Consider the following 25,472-nt stretch of genomic DNA (forward strand, 5'->3'; position numbering starts at 1 on the left):
CTCAGGTACAGTCTGACAGCCTCCTTTAGTTCATTTGTTTTCCAGTTGATGGAGCTCAGTCCCTAGTGACGACTTCTCCTATATTCTTGTAGCAATAAAACATAGAGCCTGGGATGTTAGAAAGTCTCTTCATTTCCTCCACCCTTTCGTTAGCTATTCTTAAATTACCTGATAAACTCATCTCTGTAATTATTGGAATTTTAACTTCAGATCTTTTCTAGTTCCTTGTCTTATAAAAATAATGACATTTTTTAAATTAAAGGACTTGACGATTTCAACAGACCCGTAAAATTCAGCACGTTAGGTTATTAATTATGCAAATTCAGTTAGAGTGTTTATTAATCCATTCATGTTTGATAGGAACCTCGGTTTTTGCCGGTTTTCTTTTATACTTTTAAAACTATGGTGATGTCAGTAGATTAGGTATAAGCAACGTGTGTGCTAATCTTCTGAGACCTTTCTGAAATTTGCACGTGAGCTTCTGGTAGGAAGCCTGAGCAGCGATGAGCACCTGCCAACGGGGCAGCTCATAGCTCGCAGCACGAGGACTGGCCTTCTAACCCGGAGCTTGGCTTTCAACTCCAGAGTCAGCTCCTGTTTTAGGAGAGTGCCAAGCCGGGAAGTGTAGTGCCTTTGAGACTTGCACTACATTGATGAAAAGGATCTGGATGGTGTAAAGGGTTCTCAGAACAGCCTGCATGCAGACTTCTGGCTCTCATTCCGGGACATCTTGTATCGATAGAAATCCCATCAAAAGAATGTGCACGTCTGTAGCTTTCGGCCACTTGAATTGAGGTGGAGAGAGAACTTCCTTCCCTCCCTGGCTGGTATAGAGGACACTGGAGCCCGTTTGATTTTAATATTTAAATGTCAGTATTTACACCTCTCGGTTGCAAAAAGCTAGATCAGCCAGCAGCAGAAAAAAAAAATCACTAGATGGCACGGAAAGTCATAAAAGTGTACCACTAACCAACTGGTTCTGAGTTGTGGAACATTTCAGAAGGTTTGGGGATGCTGGAAACCTGTGCTTGGAAGATGTTCCAGATCCCCAGCACACATCATCATCATCACCACCATCACCCTGGTCTGGGAGGATCCCACATACCGCGGAGCAGCAGGTGGGGGAGGCCAGGGCTGCCGAGCTGAGCTGGTCCACATGTGGCTCTCGGTTCTACCGTGCTGAGTAGGAAGGGGACGATGAATCTGAAAGGCTCCATTGACATTCCCAGGATGGTGGCTGTCATGCCACAGATGCATTGTCCCATGTCTGTGCCTGCTGCTCAGCCCTATTGATGTGGGGCAGCATCTGACCAGAGTGGCCTCAAGTCTCGCACACAAATGGAAAGTAGGCCGGAAAGTTCCAAGACGCTGTATCTTCTAAGGGAGACCCTCCCTGGCCTGCCTTGCATCTTGCCCCCAGACGCTGACTGCTGCACGGCGTCTTAATTCTGGCTGTAAATAGAGGTTTGTCGCAGAGATCTCAGCACCCTGAAGTTAGTGAAATCCTTCACTCTTTGCAGATCGTGTCCTGACGGTGAGAAAGATCACCACTTGCCTGGTGGTAGAGAGTTGGGAATGGTATTACCTGGAGCTCCTTCTGGGGACTGCTGCGTGTCCTGCACAGCTCACATTGCACCAGCTCTGCAGGCAGCAGCATGCCCGCTGTGGCTCTGGTTATTTCTGAGATGAAAGTTACATGTGAAGTCTAAGCATCTTCTGAGAAAGTCTACTTGCTGTCAGCACAATAATAATACTGGTGAGGATGGTGAGGATGGTGGTGGTGATGGTGGTGAGGATGGTGGTGGTGGTGGTGGTGGTGGTGATGGTGGTGGTGATCGTGATGGTGGTGATCGTGATGGTGATCGTGATGGTGGTGATCGTGATGGTGGTGATCGTGATGGTGGTGATCGTGATGGTGGTGAGGATGGTGGTGGTGGTGGTGGTGGTGGTGATGGTGGTGGTGATCGTGATGGTGGTGATCGTGATGGTGGTGATCGTGATGGTGGTGATCGTGGTGGTGGTGATCGTGATGGTGGGGATGGTGGTGGTGATGGTGAGGATGGTGGTGGTGGTGGTGGTGATGATGGTGGTGAGGGTGATGATGGTGGTGGTGGTGGTGGTGATACTGGTGAGGGTGGTGGTGGTGATGGTGGTGATCGTGATGGTGGTGATCATGATGGTGATGGTGGTGGTGGTGATGATGATGATGGTGGTGATGATGGTGGTGAGGATGGTGAGGATGGTGGTGGTGGTGATGATGGTGGTGGTGACGGTGGTGGTGATGTTGATGGTGGTGGTGGTGAGGGTGATGGTGATGATGGTGGTGACGGTGGTGGTGAGGGTGGTGATGATGGTGGTCATGGTGATGATGATGGTGGTGGTGATGGTGATGATGGTGGTCATGGTGATGGTAAAGATGATAGTGACCACTGCCACACAGCTCCTGCCCCGTTCTAGGAGCTATGTTGAAGCTTGTCTGCGTCACGCCTGACCTTCATGCCCACCATAATGTGTAAACAGCCTCCATCTGTCTCACTATGCATCTCATGGCTGAGCCTTTATTCCACTAAACTCAGTTTTTGCCACCAGATCGAAACCCCTGGAGGGCAGTGCCAGTGACTTACTCATTTTGTTTCCTGACACGTGGAATGTTTGTAAATAGAGGGCATCTGGTGTTGGTGGAAATGCAGGTGACCCTCCAAAGACCCATGTGTCTCTGCTGAATTGGCATGGGGACCTTAGCGAGATTTATCATGGGCAGTGTAGGGAGCCAGTCCCCACCCATGGGGCGAGAGTGGCCCCTCAGAGGTGGGGTCTCAGAAAGCCCTCTGAGACCTTGTAAAATGGGTTGAGATGTGGTGGCGTTTCACTCCCTGTAGGCGCTCAGCATCTCTGCAGCTCCCCTGCTCTGGGCTGACACCAGACCGTGCTTCAGCCACAGCCCGTCTGGGCGCTGCTGTGGCCTCATGCCGCCCCAGCCCCCAGGTCGCCCAGCTGCATTGCAGCCCTGCTCAACGGTGGGTTTCTTGGATCACATTTTTTAAATAAGGGGAGAGTTCAACTGACAGTACCCAAGCAACAAAAGAAATGACTCAATCTGTGAAGTTTATGAATCCACGGATGGCAGGAAGCCAGCTCTGTTCTCCTCATACCTATGGGCTCCTTGTTTCCTGTTGTCAAAATATTTTATTCATGGTACATCAACCCCCAACCCACAATTGTCGGACCCTGGCAGACCCCGTGTTCTGCTTGCAGATGGCACTAGGACACTGTGCCAGGGCTCCCCATGTGCTTCTGCAGACAGACAGACATCCCTGCATGAGTGCTCCGTGGCAGAGAGCTCATTTATGCTGAAGGAAATTCACAATATATCAACTTTCAGTAATTGATAGTGGAAAGCCTGTCAGTTTAAATTATATGTTCAAGGGGCTTCCCTGGTGGCGCAGTGGTTAAGAATCCGCCTGCCAATGCAGGGGACACGGGTTCGAGCCTTGGTCCGGGAAGATCCCACATGCCGCGGAGCATCTAAGCCCGTGCACCGCAACTACTGAGCCCTCACGCCTAGAGCCCGTGCTCCGCAACAAGAGAAGCCACCGCAATGAGAAACCCGCGCACCGCAACGAAGAGTAGCCCCTGCTCTCTGCAACTAGAGGAAGCCCGTGCGCAGCAACAAAGACCCAACGCGGTCAAAAATAAACAAATAAATTTATTTAAAAAATATTATATGTTAAACCCAAACCAAAGGGATCCAGTGTGAGAACCTGAGATCCTCAGCCGTGGGGCCACACCGTGAGTGTAGGGTCCCTGAGCGCGGGCGGGAGCCGCAGCGGCACGAGCCCACAGGGGCACGACAGGAGAGCCAGGAGCATCGAGGAGAAGAGAGCGGGGCCTTTCCAGGAGGAAGTTCTGTGGAGGCTCTGCAGATGCTGCGGAGAGGCAGGGCCCAGGTGTGTGGACGTGCAGGTGTGTTCGAGGACCGGAAACCCGGGTGCACGGAGAAGAGGGAAGAAGGGGTGAGCGTGGACCCTGCCCACGTCCGTCATGAGACAGAATGCCTGCCCTCAGGATTTCCTCTGTTCCCCGAGGCCGCAGATTCTGACGGCTGGGGAAGGCATCTCAGGCTGACCCCGGCGTCACCCACGGTAGCAGGATTCAGGCCGCCATGGACCCCGGCCAGGGGCTGCGAGGCTCCTCCTCTACGTCTGAGGCTCTGGGGCAGCCCCCATGCTTCCAGGAGAAGCTGGGCTCCACAAACCAAGAAGTCTCCGCCAGCATCGTCCATGCTCAAGGCACTACTGGTTCCTCTGGTCGAATGAGATGGGGGGTGACGTCCAGTCACAGAGAGGAAGCTCGAGGTCAGAAAGGGCGGGTGACTGAGGCTCAGACTTGGCCCGTGGGCCCACTGCGTGGCCAGCCTGTGTTATTTCTTAGGCCTTTCCCGGAAGAGGGTCCCGGATCAGGGTCAGAACCCGCTGCAGACCGTGTGGTCTGGGGACGTGGGGAGCAAAGAGCGAGGGCTCAGGTCTTTTCTCTCCACCCTCAGGCCTTTCCGCATCGCCCTTCCAAGACAAGATGACTGTTTTCAGGTCAGGGGATGTCCAGGGGGCAGAGGCCCTGGTGTCCCTGCAGGAGCCGGCAGTGGAGCGTGTGGGACCTAGCAGCTCTGTGTCCTTGGCAGGAGAGGGCTTGTCCCACCCTTGGCACCTGCAGGCGACCTCAGTAATAAGAGAGTGAAGGATGATCTCCGCTGGTTTCCTCTGGGAAACACAAAGTGCGCACTCACTGGAACTACGTTTTGGTTCTCTTTCGGTGGGTTTCAAACGGTGAGGGTGGCCTGGCCATAGACAAACCTTTAGATGGCGGGTGTTACGCTCACAGGTCTGATGAAGTCTGGGTTTGGGTTCACTCATGTCGTCTGAAAAGCTCTAGCAGAGTAGAGCTTAAGGAAACGCGTCCATACCCCTCAGCTGAGTTATCTTCCATTCAGTATTGCGAGATGAGAGAGTTACAGAGATCTGTTGCAGAAGAGTCTGAATATACTTAACATTAAAAATGGTCAGGGTGGTAAACGTAATGCTATGTGTTTTTTAACACAAAAAAAGCGAGTACGTTTTTAAAGCCTAGAATAATTTCTTCGTTGATCTGCTTTGTATATGCATCTTTGCATCCCTTGGAGTCTCTCAAAGCCACGGACTCCTCTGTGGGTGTCTGCCTGACACCGTCTCGCAGCCGCCACTTCCGTCTCTTTCCCCTCCTTCCCTCCATGCATAGGGCCCTGGTCACACAGTTCTGGAAGGGGTTTGTGCTTGGTTTCTGGCTGCCCGCTCTGGTCACGGTCCCTGAGCTTGTGGCTAATTTAACTCTAACTTCACACCTGCCCCCTCACTCACTGTCCACTGAAACCCACTCTTCCTCTCAGCGGCCCAATCAGGCCTGTACCCACTGAGCCAGGCGGTGAGCAAAGGCACGTGGGATCCCATCGGTGTCACCATGACAACTCTGGATGCTGTTCTGAACCTGAGTTAGAGCGTGTGGTTTCAGGCTGTGTTTAATGCTGACCAGTCTCAGTACAGCTGCACGCTGCCTCCTGCCCTCGGGACACACGAGAGCGAGCGGGTGGGAACACGGGGCACAGTGCTTCCTTCAGGGAGCCCGAGGAGGCCTGGCCTCTCATTCAGTGGCCTCCACCTGTCAGGGGCTCTCTGGGTTGTCATAGGTCAGCCCAGGGTCACATTCTCCCTGAAATGCTTCCCTGACCACTGTCGCTTCCCCGTGTGCCCAGGGCTCCCCCCATCTCCCTGGACAACACTGGCCTGTGACTGTACCTTTGCTTTTCCATCACCCTGGGGGGGTTTTGCGCCCCCCGCAAAAACAAACAAACCAAAAAAAAACATGAGCGTATTCCTGAAATTTCTTATAGTAGAAGGGTATCCTTCCTAGCTTTTTGGACACAATCATTTCCTTTTAAATATGTCATTCTAGAGGAAATGCTACCACCTAACCAAGCACTTTGGAGTTCCCCAGTTGAAAGGGTTTTCACTTTTGCAATCCAAAAGGTAGGCTTTTTTTTTTTTTTTTTTTTGCGCCGTACGCGGGCCTCTCACTGCTGCAGCCCCTCCCGTTGCGGAGCACAGGCTCTGGACGCGCAGGCTCAGCGGCCACGGCTCACGGGCCCAGCCGCCCCACGGCATGTGAGATTCTCAGGTCTTTGGGAGTGGCAGTGAGGGGAACACCTGGGGACACCTGCCCCCCTTTCCAGCCTGGGTAGGTGGGTGCCGAGGCCCGGAGTGCATCGTGTCCGGTGACAGGAGGAAAGGAGAGGAGTCTGAAGACCAGCGTAGGGACTGGCCAGGAGTGGGCCGTGTCTGGTTGCGTGGCCATTGCAGACCACGTCACAGTGCCACGTGTTGGCGGAAAAAAGCAGACCCCGAGCACGAGACCGGAAGACAGCGTTCTGTACAGGAAGAGCTGCTCCCACACCGACCCTCCACGGAGACCGCAGCCGGGAATGTGAGCGGGGCTCGTGCGGGGACGTGCGGGTCACTGGAGATTGTTGGTAACTCTGTGGTCCTAGATTGCCATGGTTTCTGCACTGAGCCCTACCGCTTCTGTGACTTGGAGGGCATTGGTGTCCTGGGGCGTTTTCTAGTGGCCGTACCTGGGCCAAGCAGGGCAGGGGCAGGGGCACCGGCTCCAGCTGCCCTTTGCCTGAGGAAGGCCCGTGGGAGGGGGCAGTTTGCTGAACCACCTGCAGGGTCCCAGCCGGCACAGGCACAGGGCTTCAGTGCAGCGACTCTGTCCTGCTTTCATTCGGTCTCCTATTTCCTCTTTTCTTGGATCTGATTTCTCTACTGAGAAGGAGAGATACGGTCATGGCCGGATTTATGGAGTGTATTCTTGAATACACTTCAACTCGCCAAGTGAAATGGAATCAAGGCCCTCCCTGGAGAGGGTGGGCAGCCTGCATCTGGCCATTGTTGGATGACCCGAGGGGTGGGGGCCCCCGCCCAGCGGTGCTCACGTCCCAACCTCGCGGACACCCTAGTCCTTCTCTCTTTAAATTAAGGTAACTTGTACAGCTCCTCTGAGCTTATTGGTGCAGAAAGCCACCTCCCATAGGATTGTCTCTGTATCTCACGAGAAGATCCAGCCATCACACATGGCAGACTTGGCAGAATGATAGGTTAATCAAACACCGAACACGTTTGTGTTTGTGGATCTTCACATAGAGACTAAATACGGGCACAGACCTCAGGCATGTTGCAGGTTGGGCTCCAGACCATCGTCCTAAAGCAAATATCGCCTCAATAAAGTGACTCAGACAGATTTTTCTGGTTTCCCAGTGGGTATAAAAGTTATGTATACACTATACTGTAGTCTGTTAAGTGTACAATAGCATTATGTCCAAAAAAAAGTATACATACCTTAATTTCAAAATACAAAACAAGAAAAGTAATTACAGTAGTAATATCATAGACCACTGATTACAAATTACCATAGCAAATATAATAATAATGAAAAAGTTTCAAGTATTGTGAAAATTACCAAAATGTGACACAGATACACGAAGTGAACAAATGCCGTGGAAAAATGGTGCCGATAGACTTGCTTGATGCAGGACTGACACAAACCTTCACTTTGTAAAAAACAGTATCCGCGAAGTGCAGTGAAATGAGGTGTGCCTGTACTAGTACAGAGTTAGTTCTACTAGAATTAGAACTAGTAGAGAAGGACTTGGGAACGTCTGTGAGGTCAACTCAGAGTTCTACAAAATGTAAAGAAAACTTATTCTTCTTAAAGATGACCTGGATCTTGTCTTCCTGATTTTAAAAGTAAGACCTATGATTAGTGAAAACTTTAGAAGATATATTGTGTTGGCCAAAAAGTTCGTTCCGGTTTCCCGTAACATCTTACGGAAAAACCCAAACGAAGTTTTTGGCCAACCTAATAGATCTTTAAAAAGAAAACTCTTCACAGTGCCTAGAATTCCACGACCCAGAGACAGCCACTTGTGAACATGTTGGTACATTTTCTTATTTTGAAAAAATCAAAATGAATTCATAGATAGAATGCTACATGCTCACTTTTCCACGCTGCTCTTTTCACGTAATGTTTTAGCATGTTTTCTCCCTTCACATTCCATCACACAGGATTTTCAGTGACTGCATGAGTCTTCCTCTGGCGTGTTTGGTGGCTGCAGTTTTCACATTGGGTTCTCGCTGTGGGCTTGTATCCTGCACTGGCTCTTGGTGCATTTATCTCATTGAGCCTGGACCAGTCCTCATTTCATCCCCGAGACGTCTGTCGGACCGTCCAGTGGGCACAGAGGCAGACCTGCTCCGCGCTTGGCCAGAGTCGGCCTGCCCGAGCGGGCCGGGGAGCCGGTGTCCGCCAGCAGGTGGGCCTGGGGTCACATGCCCTTTGCCCAGCCCCACTTCCACCGTCAGACCAACGATTCTCGGACAGGAAGGCCTCTAAAACCCGCCTCCTCCTACCTTTGGTCCAGGCTGCTCTGCGCTCACCAGCTCTGGGAACTACACCCCCAGCCAGTGTTTTTACTCAAATGCCAAAGGGGGCATTTCCAGAGATTGTAAGGAAGAAGCCATTGTTAATCTGAAATTCACCTGAGGGGTAGAAGGATTTGAGAAGCAAAGCGCGCGTCAACTGCCCCTTGGCACATGGGCAGAAGGAAGGGTCCCCGATCTCAGCCGGTGTCCCTTCCATCATCCGCGTTAGCCATTATCAATCACTGAGGTGCCGACAGAACCGCTTGTCTGTGTGGGTGGGCCGCGCCTCCCAGGCCTGTGGGCCACCGTCTGCACTGAGCAGGCTTTTTGAAGTGGGAGGGGACAGTGGCACCTCCTGGCTGACCCGCCCCTCGCTTGGCACCGGTGGGCGAGGACAAGCCACCCTGGGGGAGTGGAGTGTGCAGTGGGGGGGTTTTGGTCGGCTCCGCGGGGCACCAAACCCCTGTCTGTAGCTTGCTGTGTGGGATAGGGCATGTCTCAACTCGAGACCCCATTTTCCTCATTGGCAGAAACGACACAGCAACACCGCCTGGCTGTTGTGAGGCGGCCTGACTCTGCTTCCCGCTTTCCTCCCGGGCAGAGGTGGGCACATGCGGGCATATCCTGGCGCCGCGGCTGCGTCATGCACCCCTCCTCGTTTCTCCAGGAGCATCACCCTGGGGTCGGGGTGGTGCTGGGGACCCTCCTGTCTACACCGCAGTCTGATAGGAGGGCAGGATCTGTTGCCTGCGGGGGCCTGGTCTCTGATGACTGTGGTGGCTGTATCTTTGCCTCGTTGGGAAGGGAAGACACACTCTGCGGGGAGAGCGATGCTCTGTGCAGGTCACAGCCTGGAAACGGGGTCCCCTGTGGAGCTCGTGTGCGTGCCCTGACCCCTGCTCTCAACGTTGGTCCTGGCATAGAACCTCGGTGGCCACCTGTGACCACACTCTTGCAGGCCGGGGAGCAGTGAAGTATTGATCCATGATTATTGAAGAATGAAACCCCTAATTGCTGAACCACATGTCCTATTACTTAGGTTCAGTGAAGGCACTCGAGGTGGTATTTGATACGAAGAACACTTTACAGGAGAGACTTTTTTTTTTTTTTTTTTTTTGCGGTACGCGGGCCTCTCGCTGTGGCCTCTCCCGTTGCGGAGCACAGGCTCCGGGCGCGCAGGCTCAGCGGCCAGGGCTCACGGGCCCAGCTGCTCCGCGGCATGTGGGATCTTCCCGGACCGGGGCACAAACGTGTACCCTGCATCGGCAGGCGGACTCTCAACCACTGCGCCACCAGGGAAGCCCCAGGAGAGATTTTTAAGTGAAGAAAAGTCTATTTGTTATCTTCATTGGTGCCTGAGAGAGAGAAAATCAAGAAATGGTTGCAAACCCCTGTGTTCCATAGGGACATTTCTGGGGCCACTCACAGATGCTGTCTCAGGGCCTCATCTGGAGGAAGCCCAGGACTGAGGCCACATGTGGCTCTGAATCAGCTGAAATGACAGACTGAGTTCCCCGGCTACTCTGAAACTGGACTATTACAGGAAACCTGAAGAGAGGTTTTAAAAGTCTAATTTACATAACATTGTAAACTATCCTTCAGTTAAGAAAACAAATCTAAGCTTCCTTCTCTGGAACTCCGTCCTCAGTTCTGCGTATTCCCTCTTGCGCCCTGGTGCCACCTGGGCATGTTTTTATAGCCGGGCCTTTGTAGTACATCCTCGAGGCTGTGCTGGCTGGTTTTTATACGCAGGGCCGTACACGGAATGGGGCCTCAGTTCCTGGAACCCTCTGGTTCAAAGGTCAGGGCTGAGGTCACGGGGCATTGAGGTCGGGGAGCATGCCCACACTCTCCGCACCTTTCTGGGGCTTCATGCCACACAGCGTGTTGGAGTGATGGCAATGTGCTGTTTCCACAGAACACCATTTATTATCCTGCATGTTGAACAGAAGCTGTCTTCCCGTCCCCAGATCCCTTGTCCGGAAGGCTTTGGAGCAGCGCGGGCTCTGGATCTCTTGGCTGTGATGGGCTGCAGGTGTCAGTTAAAGGACCACTGAGCACCCAGTGCGCGATTTGGCTGGAGGTGTTTCTTTGGATGAGGTGCTCCTGCAGCCTTGGAGGAGGGCGTTGGCGCTCCGCCTCTCAGGGCAGCCAGGCCCGCACGGGCCCCCTCTGTCCCCACTCTGCACCTTTGTTGCCCCGGTGACAGCACGTGAGCCCGTGCCTGGGCCCCGATCCTCCGGGGGGCCAGCCTCTCCCTGCAGCCTCACGCCTCCGGCACCCGCTCCCTCGGTGGCTCCAGATGCCCATCCAGGGGCAGGTCTGTGGCCGTCGGGCCAGTCCTGCAGCGCCGGTCTCATGGAGGGCGGGAACCCGAGGAGGGACCCAGAAGAGGACCGCAGGATGGCGGTGGCGCTGTGTCAGTATGCATGTGTTAAACCCATTTTATTTCATCCTCACCCCAGTTTTTCTCTGCAGGGGAGAAAAGGGGGCGAGCATTGTGCTCATTTTTCACATAATGAAACGGGGGCTGGAGGATGCCCTGCGGCTGGTCCTCCAGCTGGTGAGGGTGGACACGAGCCTCCAAATCCCGAATCCTAATGCCCTCTCCCCTCGCCCCTCCAGGCCGGGTCTTAGCGGGCAGCTGTTGGAAACGGAGGAAGGATGTCAGGAGGGGTGGAAGGATTCTTCTGGGAGAGGCCGGCCACTCGGAGACCGGGTTTAGATCTCGCCCGCTGGGTCACCAGCTGAATGGCACCCAGCAGATGTCCTCCCGTGTGACACGGAGGGCCGTGCCCAGCTGGCATCTGTCCGAGGAAGGGACCCTCGGGAAGCTGGAGGGTTTGTGGGAGGGGCGCCCGCGAAGGAGTCGCACTCCTCTCCTCACTGGACACAGCTGTTGAGTGTTCTCCCTCTGTGGACAGAGCTCCCTTCACGCAGTAGCCTTTGAATTCCACGCAGCTTCTGAAAGGTCCTGCTGAGGGAGGGGCACGACGTTTGCCGGGGTGCTCACGTGACAGCGTGTTCACAGCCGTGGGCAGAGTCTCTCCAGATGAGCCATTGGTAATTTAAACCCCACCTTTAAATGCAGTGTCATCGTGACCGTCACAGTTGTAGGGATTACATTACTTAAATCTGAACTGTAGGGGAAACCCTTAACACGTCTGAATTTTCAGAGGATATCATCGATAGAAACATTGCCATCCTAACAGCCTGCAGCAGGTTTCCCAAACCACCAGTCGTGAGAGTCCACAGATCGATTGCAGCCCCCGGCCCCTCCCCCATCCCCCATAAAGTGAGTCTTAGTTGGTTGGAGCAGGACTGAGGATCTGTGACATTTCTTGCACTGGACAGTGGGACAGTGAATGCCGACTGTTGGTGCTTGAATTAAGCTTTTTTCCCCCCAGGATTCCTCGCTGTTAAGCGTCAGGGTGTCACGTGCAGGGTCCTCACTCAGCCCTGAAGCTCTGCAGGTGGTGTGGCCTTCGGGCCACTCTGGCCCTGACGGGGCGCGGGCAGACAGGGCTCTCACACAGCTCTGGCATGCTGTAGGTCACACCCAGCCTGGTCGTATCCCAGAGCCCTGGGTGCCGTCCTAGTGCCTGGTCCTGCCCAGAAGCCGGTTCCGGAGGGAGTAGGCCGGCTCGCTGGGGCTGCTTCCTCCCTGCCCCGTGAGTCTGAGGATGCCCCTCGGTTGCACGTCCACGTGGCTCCCCTGAGCAGCCAGTGTGGACCAGCTATGAAATACAAAGTATCTCTGACACTTGGAAATAAAAGGTGTACAGGTTAACAATTCTGATATCACTATACCTGTATACTGGGATTGAGCATAAACAAATAGGTGATTCATAGAGGTCACAAAGAACGGATACAATTTTTTTTAAAGATGCAGGACAACGTATCAAGAAGGTGACCGTTTGTGTAGGCAAATGGATATGTATTTATGTTTGTGACTCAAGGAAAGATTTCTGTGTCTCTGGTCTGAGTGGTTGTTACCTCCTTGGTGGTCATAAGGCAAGGTGCAGGCACTGTGACCCCAAAGTTGACCGCAGATGCCCTGAGAAGGGGAAGACGGATTATGCGGGCAGAGGTCTCAGACTAAGTCCCAGGGCCTGTGGCCATCAGGGGGCCCACCCTGGGTTCTTTGAAGCTTGACCACCACCAAGAATCTGTCTTGCTCGCTTAGCCAGGGGAAAAAAGCCTCGATCCTGGGTCCCAGCCTTTCTCTGTCCCTTATGCTTCCTGAGCACCTCCTGTGTGCCGGGCCCTGGGGAACCGGCCAGGCGCGATTCCCTGGTGGAGCTGACGCTGGGAGAAACAGCCAGGAACATGGACAATGGCCAGTTCACACAGTAACAGGATGAGCCTCGAGGGGTCATGCTGGGTGAAAGACGTCAGACAGCAAAGGACGTGGAGCGTGTGATTCCATGTACATGAAGTGTCTGGAATAGGCAAATCTGTAGAGGCGGAAAGTAAATTAGTGGTTGCCAGGAGCTGGGGGTCGGGAATGGGGAGTGAACGCTCCCCGTAATGGGCATGGATGGGGTTTCATCTTGGGTGATGAAAATGTTCTGGAACTGGAAAAAATAAAATAAAGAATGCCTCTGAGAAGTTTTAAAGTCAGTTTTAACTGAGGGTCAGTGCTCTCCTCCATGATGAAAACACCTGCGGCCCACGTGTCTCTCTCCTAACAGGTGACGAGCCGCTGGGCGGAAGATTCCGGAAGCTGAGCCTCGAGCAGTATGACAGCAATGCTGGGGAGCAGCCAGCCTTCTCCACATGCGGCTGGGGCAAGACTACCAGTGCGGAACAGGCCCCAAGCCTGGCGCCTTTTCTCTCTTCAGACAACGCCAAGGAGGTATACGCACCCCGCCACCCAGAGCCTGGCCTGAGCCCCGTCCCAAATCACCAGTTCAGTTCCCCACCCGCCTTCGCCCCTGTCTCACACACGACGTTCCTCCCTGAAGGCAGGTGGTGTTGGGGAGAGCCCAGCTGTGCACCAGCCGGGATCCTGGGTGGGATCCCCGCTCTCCCGAGAGAGCCGTGCGGGCATGCACCTCACTCACTGCGGTCATCTGAGCCTCTGTGTTCTGATCTGTAGAATGGGGATGAGGGGTCCAGCATGCAGGTGGGTCGTGTGGGTAGAGGTCTCGGGGCTCCATGGCTGGACGGCGGCAGCAAAGGGCAAACAGAAGTCATCGCAAAGGACCCCAAGTCCCCGACCCAAGGCCTCCCGGCGTCCCCGGGAGGGAGGAAGAAAGCGGGTCCGCGTGGATGTGTGCTCCGTGGGGAGATCTACAGAGCACCTTTGGGGAGGCGTACTTAAGGCTTTTATTCAGAATTGAAGTAAGACGGGTTGGCAAACCCCCAAACGATGAACCCTTTGAAATGAGGGTTTCATCGACTCTCATGGTAGAAAAGTCGGAACCTAGAATAGACGAGAAAAGAAAGTCACCAGTAGTCTTAACACACACACACACAGAACCAGTGTTAATATGTGGGCTGTGTCCTGCCAGCCTCTTTTCTGTGCCTGTGTTTTTAATTCTTCGGGTATTTTGCGTATCTCTGGGCACACTACAGGTGGCGGTTCTTTCACCTGCCTTTTTCACTTAACGCTCACTTTCCGTCTGCTGCATGGACTCTCTGCTAACTCCACTTATGAGCTGTGTAATGTTGACCACAAGACACTTCCCTCCACCTTGACTGTTATTGAAGCTTCTTCCAGTTTTCCATGGCAGCCTCCTGTCCCCAGTCTCAGACGAGGGTTGGCTCCGTGGGTGCCAGGGGCCCCCAGCTGTCTGGAAGTGGCCTTCAGCTAACCAACGCCCCCTGCCGGTTTCAGGCGGTGATCACCACGTATCCCCCAGACCTGGGTGTGATCGACGGCAGGATCTTCTCTCCAACCAGCAGTGGCAGTGAGTCCATCTCTCCCACACCAGCATTTCCTGTGTCTCCAGAAACGCCGTATGGTAAGAAAGAAGCAGAGCTCGTAGCGTGCAATCCCACCCCTTGAGGGAGCAGAGGGGAACAGCTCGTCACTCTGCTTTCTCTTTCCAGTGACAAGGAGCCCACATTATCCTCCGTTCAGCCCATCCGGGCCGCAGATGGGCAGCCCCAGCGGTCTGTACAAAGGAGCTCCTGGTAAGAAACCCACCTCCTTTCCTCTGCTCTGGATGTCCTCTCACGCAGAAATATTTCCACGTGTGTCACATCTCAACTCTGGCTGGGGAAGGTGCAGGGACACTGCGGTGCAGCCTGCTGGGGTTAGCAGTGGTGTTGAATCTCTGCCTGGCGTCCTGCAGGTGTGCTTCTGTTTTCTTCTGCTCGCTGGGCACTCACAAGCGTTGATGCGGAGGGTCATGGTGCCTTCAGCAGCTCAACATCGGTGCTTTTCAACTCCCTGTGGCATTACTTGGAGTTGAAAGAAGAAACTGGAACACCCGACCCCCCCTTTTCAGAGGAAGTGGGGGCCACAGAGAGCAGCGAGCTCCCCGCTCTGAGTGGCACGGCTGCCCTCGCCCGCTGCCCGCTCACACAGACCTGTCCTGGCCCCTTACGTTCTTGGCCGCCATCCTGGATCTCCCCAGTGAGTGGCCGCTTCTGGACGGGTCTGCTTCCTCCCTGGGCACGTGCCGTACTTGCGGGGTCGAATTTGTCTGTGCACTGGCCCCGGGGAGGGAGTTAATGCAGCGGTGGTGGGTTCCTCAGCACCCCTTCCTGGTATGGACATTCCCCACCTGCCTTAAGAGTCCAGGACGGGCCTGGCCCCGGTTTCAAATCGCTCTTCTCTGTAATTGTGGATTCCTTATGCGGCTGCTTTTCTGCCCTGGGGAAGCTGAATGCGGGTTCCCACTTCTGCTCATTGGATGCACTTTTGGGGGGGGGAAGCAGACATTGTGTTTAAATCCCACCTCTTACGCAGGGGAGGTTGTAGTGATGACAGCTAGCTCCATTTTCCTTCTTTTTCCGGAGAAAACGAGATCCATGTGTCATTTAAGAGAAGGGCCATTTTTCTTCCAAAAGATGCTTGCTTTTAGCATAGAATTAAACGTTCACATCTTTCTTAGCAGGCATACCTGAAATGAAGGGTAAGAAGAAACGTGCGCTGTGTTGGTGCATTTGTTTGTACATGTAGGAGCACAGCACGAGAAGTGCCTGTGTTCCTGTGTGTGTGGTGCACGGACTCACACACGTGAAGCCGTGTGTCTGTTCTTCTATGTTTTAATAATTTAGATAGAAGCAGAGGGACATGCCTCCATTTCCACACAGCCCCCTCCTCCCTGAGCCGACCTCGATTAATGGCTAATTTGAACGTATTTAGTGGATTCCAGCTAGAGCCCAGCCCTCTGACATGGAGTTCAGTCAGATCCCACCACTCTAAGACCAGGTTCACTGGAAACATGCTGGTGACAGCAGTAGAGGGTGGATGATAAGCTTGAGGAAAGAAGGTACCAGAGAAAACCTTCAGACTCACTAACAGCTCCGAACGTGGGCCGCTAGGGCCATTGTGTGGAGCGTCACAAGCCCTTCCCGAACTCGAGAAGGGCCTGGGGGCTGAATGAGCTCGGCGTGCCCTGCGTGCGACGCGGGGCGACCGTCCTGGCCTGGAGCATCAGGCCCTGGGACAGAGGTGGACTGCATGGGCCAGCATGTCCATGTGTGACCGTGCGGCCCTGCACATCCAGTGTGGATTAGGCTTCTGTGCAGCCAGTGTGTCTAAGGAACTTTGGTGTGCAGATGTCCGCATGGAAGAAGTAGGGCTTTGATTTCAGATACAAAAAACAAACATGTGAAATTGGAGCCGTTTAATCTTAAGAACACCTTCCGAGTCTTCCATGTTTTCATTTCGGCAGTCCCTGAGGACGTTAGCCCAGGGAGAGCTCAGAGACACACACACAGCACTGGCTGGGGGCCCCCTGTGCTGTGCACAGTCGAGGGGTGGGTGGTGGCTGACCCCTGACACACAGTGATGGTGGTGGCTCACACTTAGGGGCTACATTCACCCCTCTTCTAAAAATATAAGCAGAAAGCAGTGCAATTATAAACAGGGAAACAGAAAATAAACCGAAGAGGTGATTCTTTGTAAAGATCAATGAATTTGACAAACCTCTAGAAAGACTGGCAAAAGAGAGGGAAGACACATATGCTAATATCAGAATGAAACAGGGCTATTGCTGAAGACCCTGTAGAAGCCAAAAGGACAATAAGGGAATATTACAGACAACTTATGTAGTGTTTAATGATAAGTACAAATTGTAAACAACGTGAAACAGACCGTTTGAATACCCTGTAACTATTAAGGCAATTGAATTGGTAATTTATTAAAACTCCCCAAAAAGAAACCTCCAGGCTCAGATGGTTTCACTGGGGAATTCTACCAAATATTTAATGAAGAATTAACACTAATTCTACACAATCCCTTTCAACAAATAGATGAGGAGGGAACACGTTCCAATTCATTATTTGAAGGTAATGTTGCCCTGATACTAAAACCAGACAAAGGCAACAGCAAAAAAGATAACTATAGACTAATTATCCCTTATGAACATAGACACGAATCTGCTTAACCAAGTAGAATTCAGTAACATATAAAAAGAAGTATACACCGTGGCCAAGTGGGACTTATTCCAGGGATGCATGACTGATTCAATATTTGAAAATCCATCAGTGCAATCCACTGTATTATCCGGAGAAAGAAGAAAAATCACATGCTATCAATAGGTGCAAAAGAAGAATTTGACAAAATTCACGCCCATTAATGACTAAAAAGCCCAGCAAAATAGAACGTAGCATCTACAAAAACCCTACAGCTAACACCGCTGTTACTCCACATAACGCTGGAAGTTCTCCAGGGGCACTATGCAAGAGAGGGAAATAAAAGATACCAGACTGGAAGGGAAGAAATAAAACTGTCCCTTTTGGCAGATGTCATGATTGTCTATGTTGAAAATTCTAAGGAATCTCCTAAAAAGCCTCCCGGAACAAATAAGTGAATTCAGCAAGGTTGTTGGATATTAAGATAAGTACTCAAAAATCAATTATATTTCTATACGTTAGCAACAAACATGTAGAGACCTGAATTTAAAATACAGGTGTCGGGACTTCCCTGGTGGTCCAGTGGTTAATAAGACTTCGCCTCCCAGTGCAGGGGGTGCAGTTTCGATCCTTGGTCAGGGAGCTAAGATCCCACATGCCTCGCGGCCAAACAACAAAAACATAAAAACAGAAGCATCAATAAAGACTTTAAAAATAGTCCCCATCAAAGAAAAAAAGTTAATAAAAAAATAAAAATACAGTGTCATTTATAACAGATCAGAAGTGAAATACTAAAGTATAAAGCTAACAAAACAGGTACAAGACATATGCTGAAAACTACACAGTGTTGTTGATGAAAGAAATAAAAGAATATCTAAATAAATGGAGAGACATGTTCATGGGTTGGAAAACTCAACCTGGTACAGATGTCATTTATTCCCAAACTGATGCATAGTTTTAACACAATTCCTATCAAATTCCTGACAAGGTTTCTTTGTAGATATAGACAAGATAATTCTAAAATTTATATGGAAAGGCAAAGGAACTTGAGTAGCTAAGACAATTTTGAAAAAGAATAAAGTGGGAAGAATGGATTTGCCTAATTTCCAGATTTATTATATAGCTACGGTAACTAAGACTGTGTGGTGTTGGTGGAGGGATAGACACAGAAACCAATAGAAAACCCCAAAATAGACTCATACAAATATGCCCAATTGATTTTTTTTGAAAAAGGTGCCAAAACAAGTCAATAAAGGAAAGATAGCCTTTTCAACAAATAATGCTGGAGCAAGTGGGCACCCACAGGCGAAAAAAAAAAAAAAAAAAGAAAAAAGAACATTAACCAAAGTCTCACATCTTATACAAAAATTAATGTATAATGGATCAAAAACTTAAATGGAAAATGGAAAACTATAAAACTTTTACCAAGAAAATAGGAGAAAATCTTTGGGGTCCAGGCTGGGCAAAGGCTCTTAGATTAGCACCAAAAGCATGATCCATAAAAGGAAAAATTGATAAATTAGACTTCATTAAAACTGAACATTTTTGCTATGGAAAGAACATGTTAAGAGGATAAAAAGACAAGCTACAGACTGGGAGTAAATATTTGCGCTGTGAATACTCAGGAGTAAAGAAACAAACAATCCAGTTAGAAAATGGGCAAAAGAGACGAAGCGACGTTTCACCCAAGAGGAGGTACAGGTGGGAAGTAATCACATGACAAGATGTTCAGCATCCTTAGCCTTCAGTGAAATGCAAATTAAAGCCACAGTGAGACATCACTACAGACTTGTCAGAAAGGTTCAAAATAAAAATAGGGACAGCATCAAATGCTGGTGAGGATGTGGAGAAACTGGAACTCTCATTTACTTCCGGTGGGAACGGACAGTGGCGCAGCCTCTCTGGGAAAGAGTTTGGTAGTTTCTTAAAGACACTAAACATGCAACCACCATGTGACTCAGCAGTTGCACTCCTGGGTTTTTGTCCCAAAGAAATAGACTTCCACTCACACAAAAACCTGAACAGAAATGTTTATAGCAGCTTTATTCTCAATGGCCCCAAACTGGAAACAACCTGGGTGTCCTTCAGCAGGTGGATAAATAGACTGCAGTCCATCCACACCATGGAACACAGCTCAGCCATGAAAAGGAACCAGAATGTTGATGCAGCGGTGGTGCCACACCTGGGTGAATCTTCAGAGTAAAGCCATTCCCCAGAGTTTACATCCTGTATGGTTCCACTTAACATAATATCCTTTAAATGGCAAAAATATAGAAATGGAGAACGTTTTAGTGTTTCCTAGGAGTTTGGAGGGGGTAAAGGTGGAGGGGGAGTGGAGGGGTCCTTGTGGGGTGGGAATGTTCTCTATCTTGACTGTATGAATATCACCATCCTGCTACACCTTAGTAAGATATTACCATCGGGGGGAACTGGATAAAGAGTATAGGGGATCTCCGTGTGACTGTACCGTGATCTCAACATTAGAAGTTTAATTTAAATCCCACTGGGGGAAATGGTGTGGCTGTGGTTGAAACAGTATTTATTGGCTGTGAGTTGACAGTAGTTGAAGCTGGTGACGTCTTCACAGAGGTTCATCATACTACTCTGTCTCCTTTCATATTTTTTGGAATTTTCTATGATGAAAAGTGAAAGTATAAAATGAAGGAATACTTGGTGCGGAGTGGACCTGGGTGCAGTCTGCCTGTGTTTATTATTGAGCACTTCTGTTCCGCAGTGCTCTGCTGGGTTGGTGTGAGCCCAGAGACCCAGGCCTGCCCTCCTGGAAATGCAGTAGGTACAGCAGGGACGGGCCCAGTGATCCCACGACAGGGAAGAGCCCAGGACAGGACGATGGCACTCTGCCAATTTGTATTGGTTGTTTACCTGGTGAGGAGGTCTGAGGGTTTGACGGGCGAGTAGGGTAAGTAGGAGCTAACTAGGTGAATGGAGGGGGGCGTTTGGGATGGAGATACAGCAGGGGCGGGCCTTGTGGCAGAGGGTACTGCGGACCAGGACAGGATGGAGACGGGGCTCTGGAGGGCAGTGGAGGGGTGAGAGGAGGCCCGGCCACAGCTGTTCTCTGCAGCCACAGAAGATGGGGTATGTCTTGAGACGGGGAGACAACTGCTCAGACTTCTGTTTTCACGCATTGATCTGGCTGCTGTATGCACAGCAGCGGTCGGAGTAGGCGGTGGGGTAGAGCATCAAAACGGTTTCAGAAATGGTGGGAGGAGGTGGGTTGGATTTGTGGGAGATGCAGGTGGTGTGCTCAGCTGACCCTAGCAGAGTGGATTTGGGCCTCTGTAACTATTTCTGATTTTGTTACTATTAATATTACGATGGCGGCTGTGTTCTGGCTTCTTTTAGATGGTATGTAGTTAGTACCACACTAACTACATAAAATTCCTCTGTGTGTCTCATTACATCAAACCGAACTAGGTACCAGCTTAGTCAGTGTAAACCCAGATGTGTCGGGTTATTTCCCAGAAAACCAGCAGACAAATGTCGGGGAGAAACAGAGCAGGGCACCAGTGAAAGGTGGTAGGGACCGATTTTATTTGGTACTGTCGTAGCAGGGGAAGGAGCTGAGCTCAAATCCTAATGCAGCAAATACAGCCAAAGAGCGGTGACAGGGTCAGGGGATGAAAAGTTACTAAGGAACATCAAGGAAGGGACATTCTTGCCAAACTGGCCCAACAGGATCTTGCTGAGGACAGGCAGAGGGCTTAGACATCAAGGAGGAGTTGAGGAACTTGATCAGAGAGCAGGCAGCGGGGATGACTTGGCAGAATCCTTGCTACAGGCTGGGCCCTCCGAGGACAGACATCAAAGGCCAAGATCGAGGCTCCAGGACCCTATCTCCGGTTTGGTCAGGTAGGGAGAGTTTGTCTCAGGAGAGGCCCATGTTATCCCCTGGAACCTGGCAGTGCACCTTTGCCTGCAGCTCTTGCCCTCTGCTCTGGGTAGCACACATTCTGTTCTGTGTCCCTCCAGGTCCTGTGGCACTTAGTTTAAGCCCCCAGACTCCAGTGCCAGGGGTCCCGGGAGCCTGCCTGGCTCGTCCCTGCCACAGGCGCCTCATACCAACCCCTCACCTCTGCAGTAAACAAGCAAAGTAAACAAAAAGCAAGCTGAGGTTGGTGATGGGTGGACCAGAGCCAAGAGTAGCCTGCCCTTCCCCAGCATGTGCTCCTGATGCCTTGGGCCTGGGCCTGGCAGGCTCCTCTTTTAAATTACGGTACCTGCCCCAGGAGAGTGAGGGATATTTAAATGTTTACTCAAATAATGAATACTTAAATATGAATTCGCATACTGCTGAGTTCTCCTAGCAGTGTGTTGTAATTAGAAGAGGAGGGCGTAACTTGAAGGACTGGGGACAGGTAATGGGAGATGGCAGGGCGGCGGTAGGTGCTGGGAGGACAGCTGGCACCGGGGGCTGGACCGTGAGCTCCATGGGGAAAGACCGTGAGCTCCATGGGGAAAGACGAGCAGGTTCTACCCACCTGGGACCCTCAAGGAGGAGCCTGGAATGGCCGCCCTCGGGACTGTATGTTCAGTGCATCGCTGACACAGCCTACATACACCCCAGGAAACACATGTCTCCGGGGCCACCATCCTTAGAAATGCCAGGTGTGAGTCTGTGATACTCTTATTTGTAAAAAGAAATATATATTTGGTTTTCCTTGTTTCTGGCACCAAGCTCCTAAAGCCTTTGGAATTTCTTAAGTGATTAGAGCATAACGATGTTTGTCATGTTGATGACGTGACTTTGGGAAAGGATGGAGGGCAGGTTGCCAGGGGAACCAACCTTGTGATTAGAGGGTTGGAACTCTCAGTCCCACCCCCCTGACCTCCAGGGAGGGGAGTGGGGCTGGAAGTTGAATCAGTCGCCAGCGGCCAATGATTTAGTTGATCCTGCCTATGTAATGAAGCCTCCAGAAAAACCCAAAAGGACAGGGTTCAGGCAGCTTCCCAGCTGGTGACCATGTGGAGATTTGGGGAGAGTGGGATGCCTGGAGAGAGCATGAAAGCTCCACGCCCTTCCCCATGCCTTGCCCCGTGCATCTCTTCCGTCTGGCTGTTTCTGAGTTATAGCCTCTTAGAATAAACTGTTGATCTAGTGAGTAAAATGTTTCTCTGAGTTCTCTGAGCCACTCTAGCAAATTATTGGAAGCTGAGGAAGGGATCGTGACCACCTCTGATCTATATAGCCGGTTGGTCTGAAGGGAGGGCAGTCCTGTGGGACGGAGCCCTTAGCCTGTGGGCTCTGACGCTGTCTCCAGGTAGAGTTGAGTTGAATTGTAGGAGCCCCGGCTGGTGTCGGAGCATTGCTTGTTGGTGTGGGGAACCACCCCCAACATTGAATTGGGCGCAGAACATTTTAGAGCCTCAGCAGGAAATGTGTTTCTTGAAAACAAAAATATTAGTAAGAGTTTAAGTAAAGGGGTTATTTAATCTCAATCCTCATGAAGGCAAAAGAGAGAAAATTGTGAAGTTCAAGACATAAATTACTCTGTCATTCGTAGCTGAAAGGCTAAGGAGTCTTGACGATCTTTTCAAAATAAATGGGAAAAAAATATGAAGAAAGGTTTCATTAAAAATTTGTTTCTGCTATATCTCAGCTTCCAACTAATCCATAAGAGATTTTTTTTTTTTAGTTGAGGTAAAACTCACGTAACATAAAGTGACCGATTTGACGTGAAAAATTCACGTAACATAAAGTGAACGATTTGACGTGAACGGTTCATTGCGTGGGGGACCGTCATCTTTATTTAGTTCCAGAACATTGTCTTGCCCTGACGGTTTTACAAGTGGGATTTAGGGAACATTTGGGGACTTCTGGCTTCAATGAGCACCATTAACTGTTAATGTTAGTTTACTGAAAGAAAAGGCCTTTATACATTTTGCAGCTTCTAGTTCTGGAGAGAAAGGCTGGTGTTTTCAGGGCCCTGCCTGGGGCTGTGGGCAGGGACTGAAGGTGGAGGACGACCTCTGACCCAGGGCTACTCTGAACTGGCAGGAAGGAGGCCCTGGCCTGAGGGGTGCAGGGTTTGCTTAGTGCTGTCGCAACCTCTTGGAGTTGGATTCAAAGGGTAGAAATGGGTGATGTTTCGCCAGAGGGAGGAAGAAAAGGGATATCCAGGAAAGTCTTGTTGAGAGAGAGGGGGAGAGGGGGAGAGAGAGAAAGAGAGAGGTTACTTTGAGGCAATGCTTTATTTTTGTTTAAAAAAAAAAAGTTGTCCTTCTTCAAAGCTTGACACATTGTAAAATGTTTCTACCAGACCTCCCCTTTCTTCCTGGACCCAGCTCAGTTTTCTTTTGAAATTTTACAAACTTAATGAGAGTGTTTATAATAGGAATAAAAGCATGTACTGAATGTGAACGTGTGTGACATTTATAGACGTCCCTGATGACTTTGAATTTTGCAGAACCTAAAAAGCTCATACATTATATATGTATTTATAACATGTTTATATTTAGGTACATATGTGTATATAACTACGTATAGGAATATCCACATCTGTATACACATGGGATACACTTTGCACTCCGATTTGTGCAAAAGGTGCCTGCTGGTGAATGTGACCCCGTGTGACTGCCATGGTTAGCAACTATTGCTACTACCCCCATTGCTGCCCCAGATTTAGAAAATGGAAAACAGGAAGGTTGACAGCTTCAAAATATATTGAAAAATAAACATCAGTGTTGGGCTGCTGGAGCTCAGTGTGCATAGCTGGCCTGTGCATGTGCAGTGAGCAGTAGTCTGCAGAGATGAGAGCACTCATTCTCTCGAGTGGAATGAAGCTCAAAACATACAAGATGTTGGCATTCTGTGCTGACACCTCATCCACCAAACAGGCCGGCTTGGAAGTGTCCCCACGTGAGCCGATGATTTCCCAGCCACGTTGAATGCCATCTTTTGTTTGCGTGCTCAGAGTTTAAAGGCGTCTTTGTTTCTCTAAATTTTTTATTTTTATTTTTGGCTGCATTGGGTCTTCGTTGTGGTGCCTGGGCTTCTCAGTGCGGTGGCTTCTCTTGTTGTGGAGCACGGGCTCTGGGCGTGCAGGCTTCAGTAGTTGTGGCCTGTGGGCTCAGGAGTTGTGGCTCGCGGGCTCTAGAGTGCAGGCTCGGCAGTTGTGGTGCACGGGCTTAGTTTCTCTGCCACGTGTGGGATCTTCCCAGACCAGGGCTCGAACCCGTGTCCCCTGCATTGGCAGGCGGATTCTTAACCACTGCGCCACTAGGGAAGTCCCTCTAAATTTATTTATCAGCTCGCTTCATCCCCCTTCTGGTGGACTGTTCTCGAATCTCAGCATGTAAAAGTTATTCTGATGTGCTTCCAGTGGGGTTTTTGCTGCTGTCCTGATTCTGAGCCCCGCAGGTCAGTGACCTGGGACCAGGCCCGAGACTTGGTGACAGACACATGTGGGCCCACAGTCGCCATTATACACCTCTTGCACAAGTTGCAGACCTCTTAAGACATTTTTTAAACTTAAGCCAAAATAATAATAGCAGTACTGTGCATGGTGTCATCTCTTAGAAATGAAGGTAGATTTCAGCTTACATATATATGATAATGTACCAAATGTACATTGATTTGTATGTGATAACGTACGTGAGAATGTACCAGAAACTTGTCTTGCAACATAGTTTTGAAATGCCAAACGCACTTTGTCATTAAAGCGTTTCCAAAGCCTCGTTGTCTATCAAAGTTGTGCTCTGCCCCGGGGTTGGAGACGTGGGTTGGTCTCGGCCCTGGAGTGGGCTGCATGCCTGCAGACCCAGCCACCACTCGGGCCCGGTGTGTTTTCACCTTCCCTCTGAACGGGGTTAGGACGCCTCTGAGAACTGGGAACGACTTGAAAGGAAATGCACGTGCAGCCTTGGTCCGTAGCAGTTGAGGTGTTTTCTTACTGGAAGCATTCACCCCATGCCGCTTGCAGTTCTTCCTTTCCTTACAAAGGCGCGCTCCCCTGCCCTGCGTGGATTCCTAGCATGGTGTGAGGTAAATGAATGTGTGACTCTTGTCACCTCAGGCTGGCAGTCCCGGTGAAAACTCCACATTCTGTTGGATACACTTGAGAAGATTTTGGATTAGGAGACCTGAGAAGGGGGAAGGTTTAAATCTGCCATCTGCCTCTCACCCTTTGTTACTGTCTGTGGTCCACCTGGCTCAGTGCCTTTGGAACCTGGTACCCCCAGATTAGGGTGCCTCCTTGACAGAGAGGGGCACCGGCCAAACCACCGTGATGAGGTAAAGAAGCTTTGTGTTTGGTTGAAATCCTGTCATGGGCTGGTATGTTTTTGCATATACATATCGCATAGCACTCGGATGCACCTTGGATGTATATATTCACAGTTATGCTCGGACTGAGGAACTCATTGCTTTTTGAGCTGTACCGCGTGCCGTGCACTTACATATGTGCCTGT

General features: G+C 50.8%; 1 protein-coding gene across 1 annotated transcript in view; it reads left to right on the plus strand.

Annotated features, from left to right (window-relative positions):
* The window catches only part of TNS3 (tensin 3), a 188,087-nt gene that overhangs the window by 120,111 nt on the left and 42,504 nt on the right, over positions 1-25,472 (plus strand). Inside the window, exons 19-21 of the mRNA XM_065884480.1 lie at positions 13,202-13,365; positions 14,350-14,476; positions 14,565-14,648. Of these exons, the coding sequence (XP_065740552.1) occupies positions 13,202-13,365; positions 14,350-14,476; positions 14,565-14,648 (375 nt within the window). The remainder of the gene's footprint in view (positions 1-13,201; positions 13,366-14,349; positions 14,477-14,564; positions 14,649-25,472) is intronic.

Source organism: Phocoena phocoena, chromosome 9 (assembly GCF_963924675.1).
Source record: "Phocoena phocoena chromosome 9, mPhoPho1.1, whole genome shotgun sequence".
Lineage (NCBI taxonomy): Eukaryota > Metazoa > Chordata > Mammalia > Artiodactyla > Phocoenidae > Phocoena > Phocoena phocoena.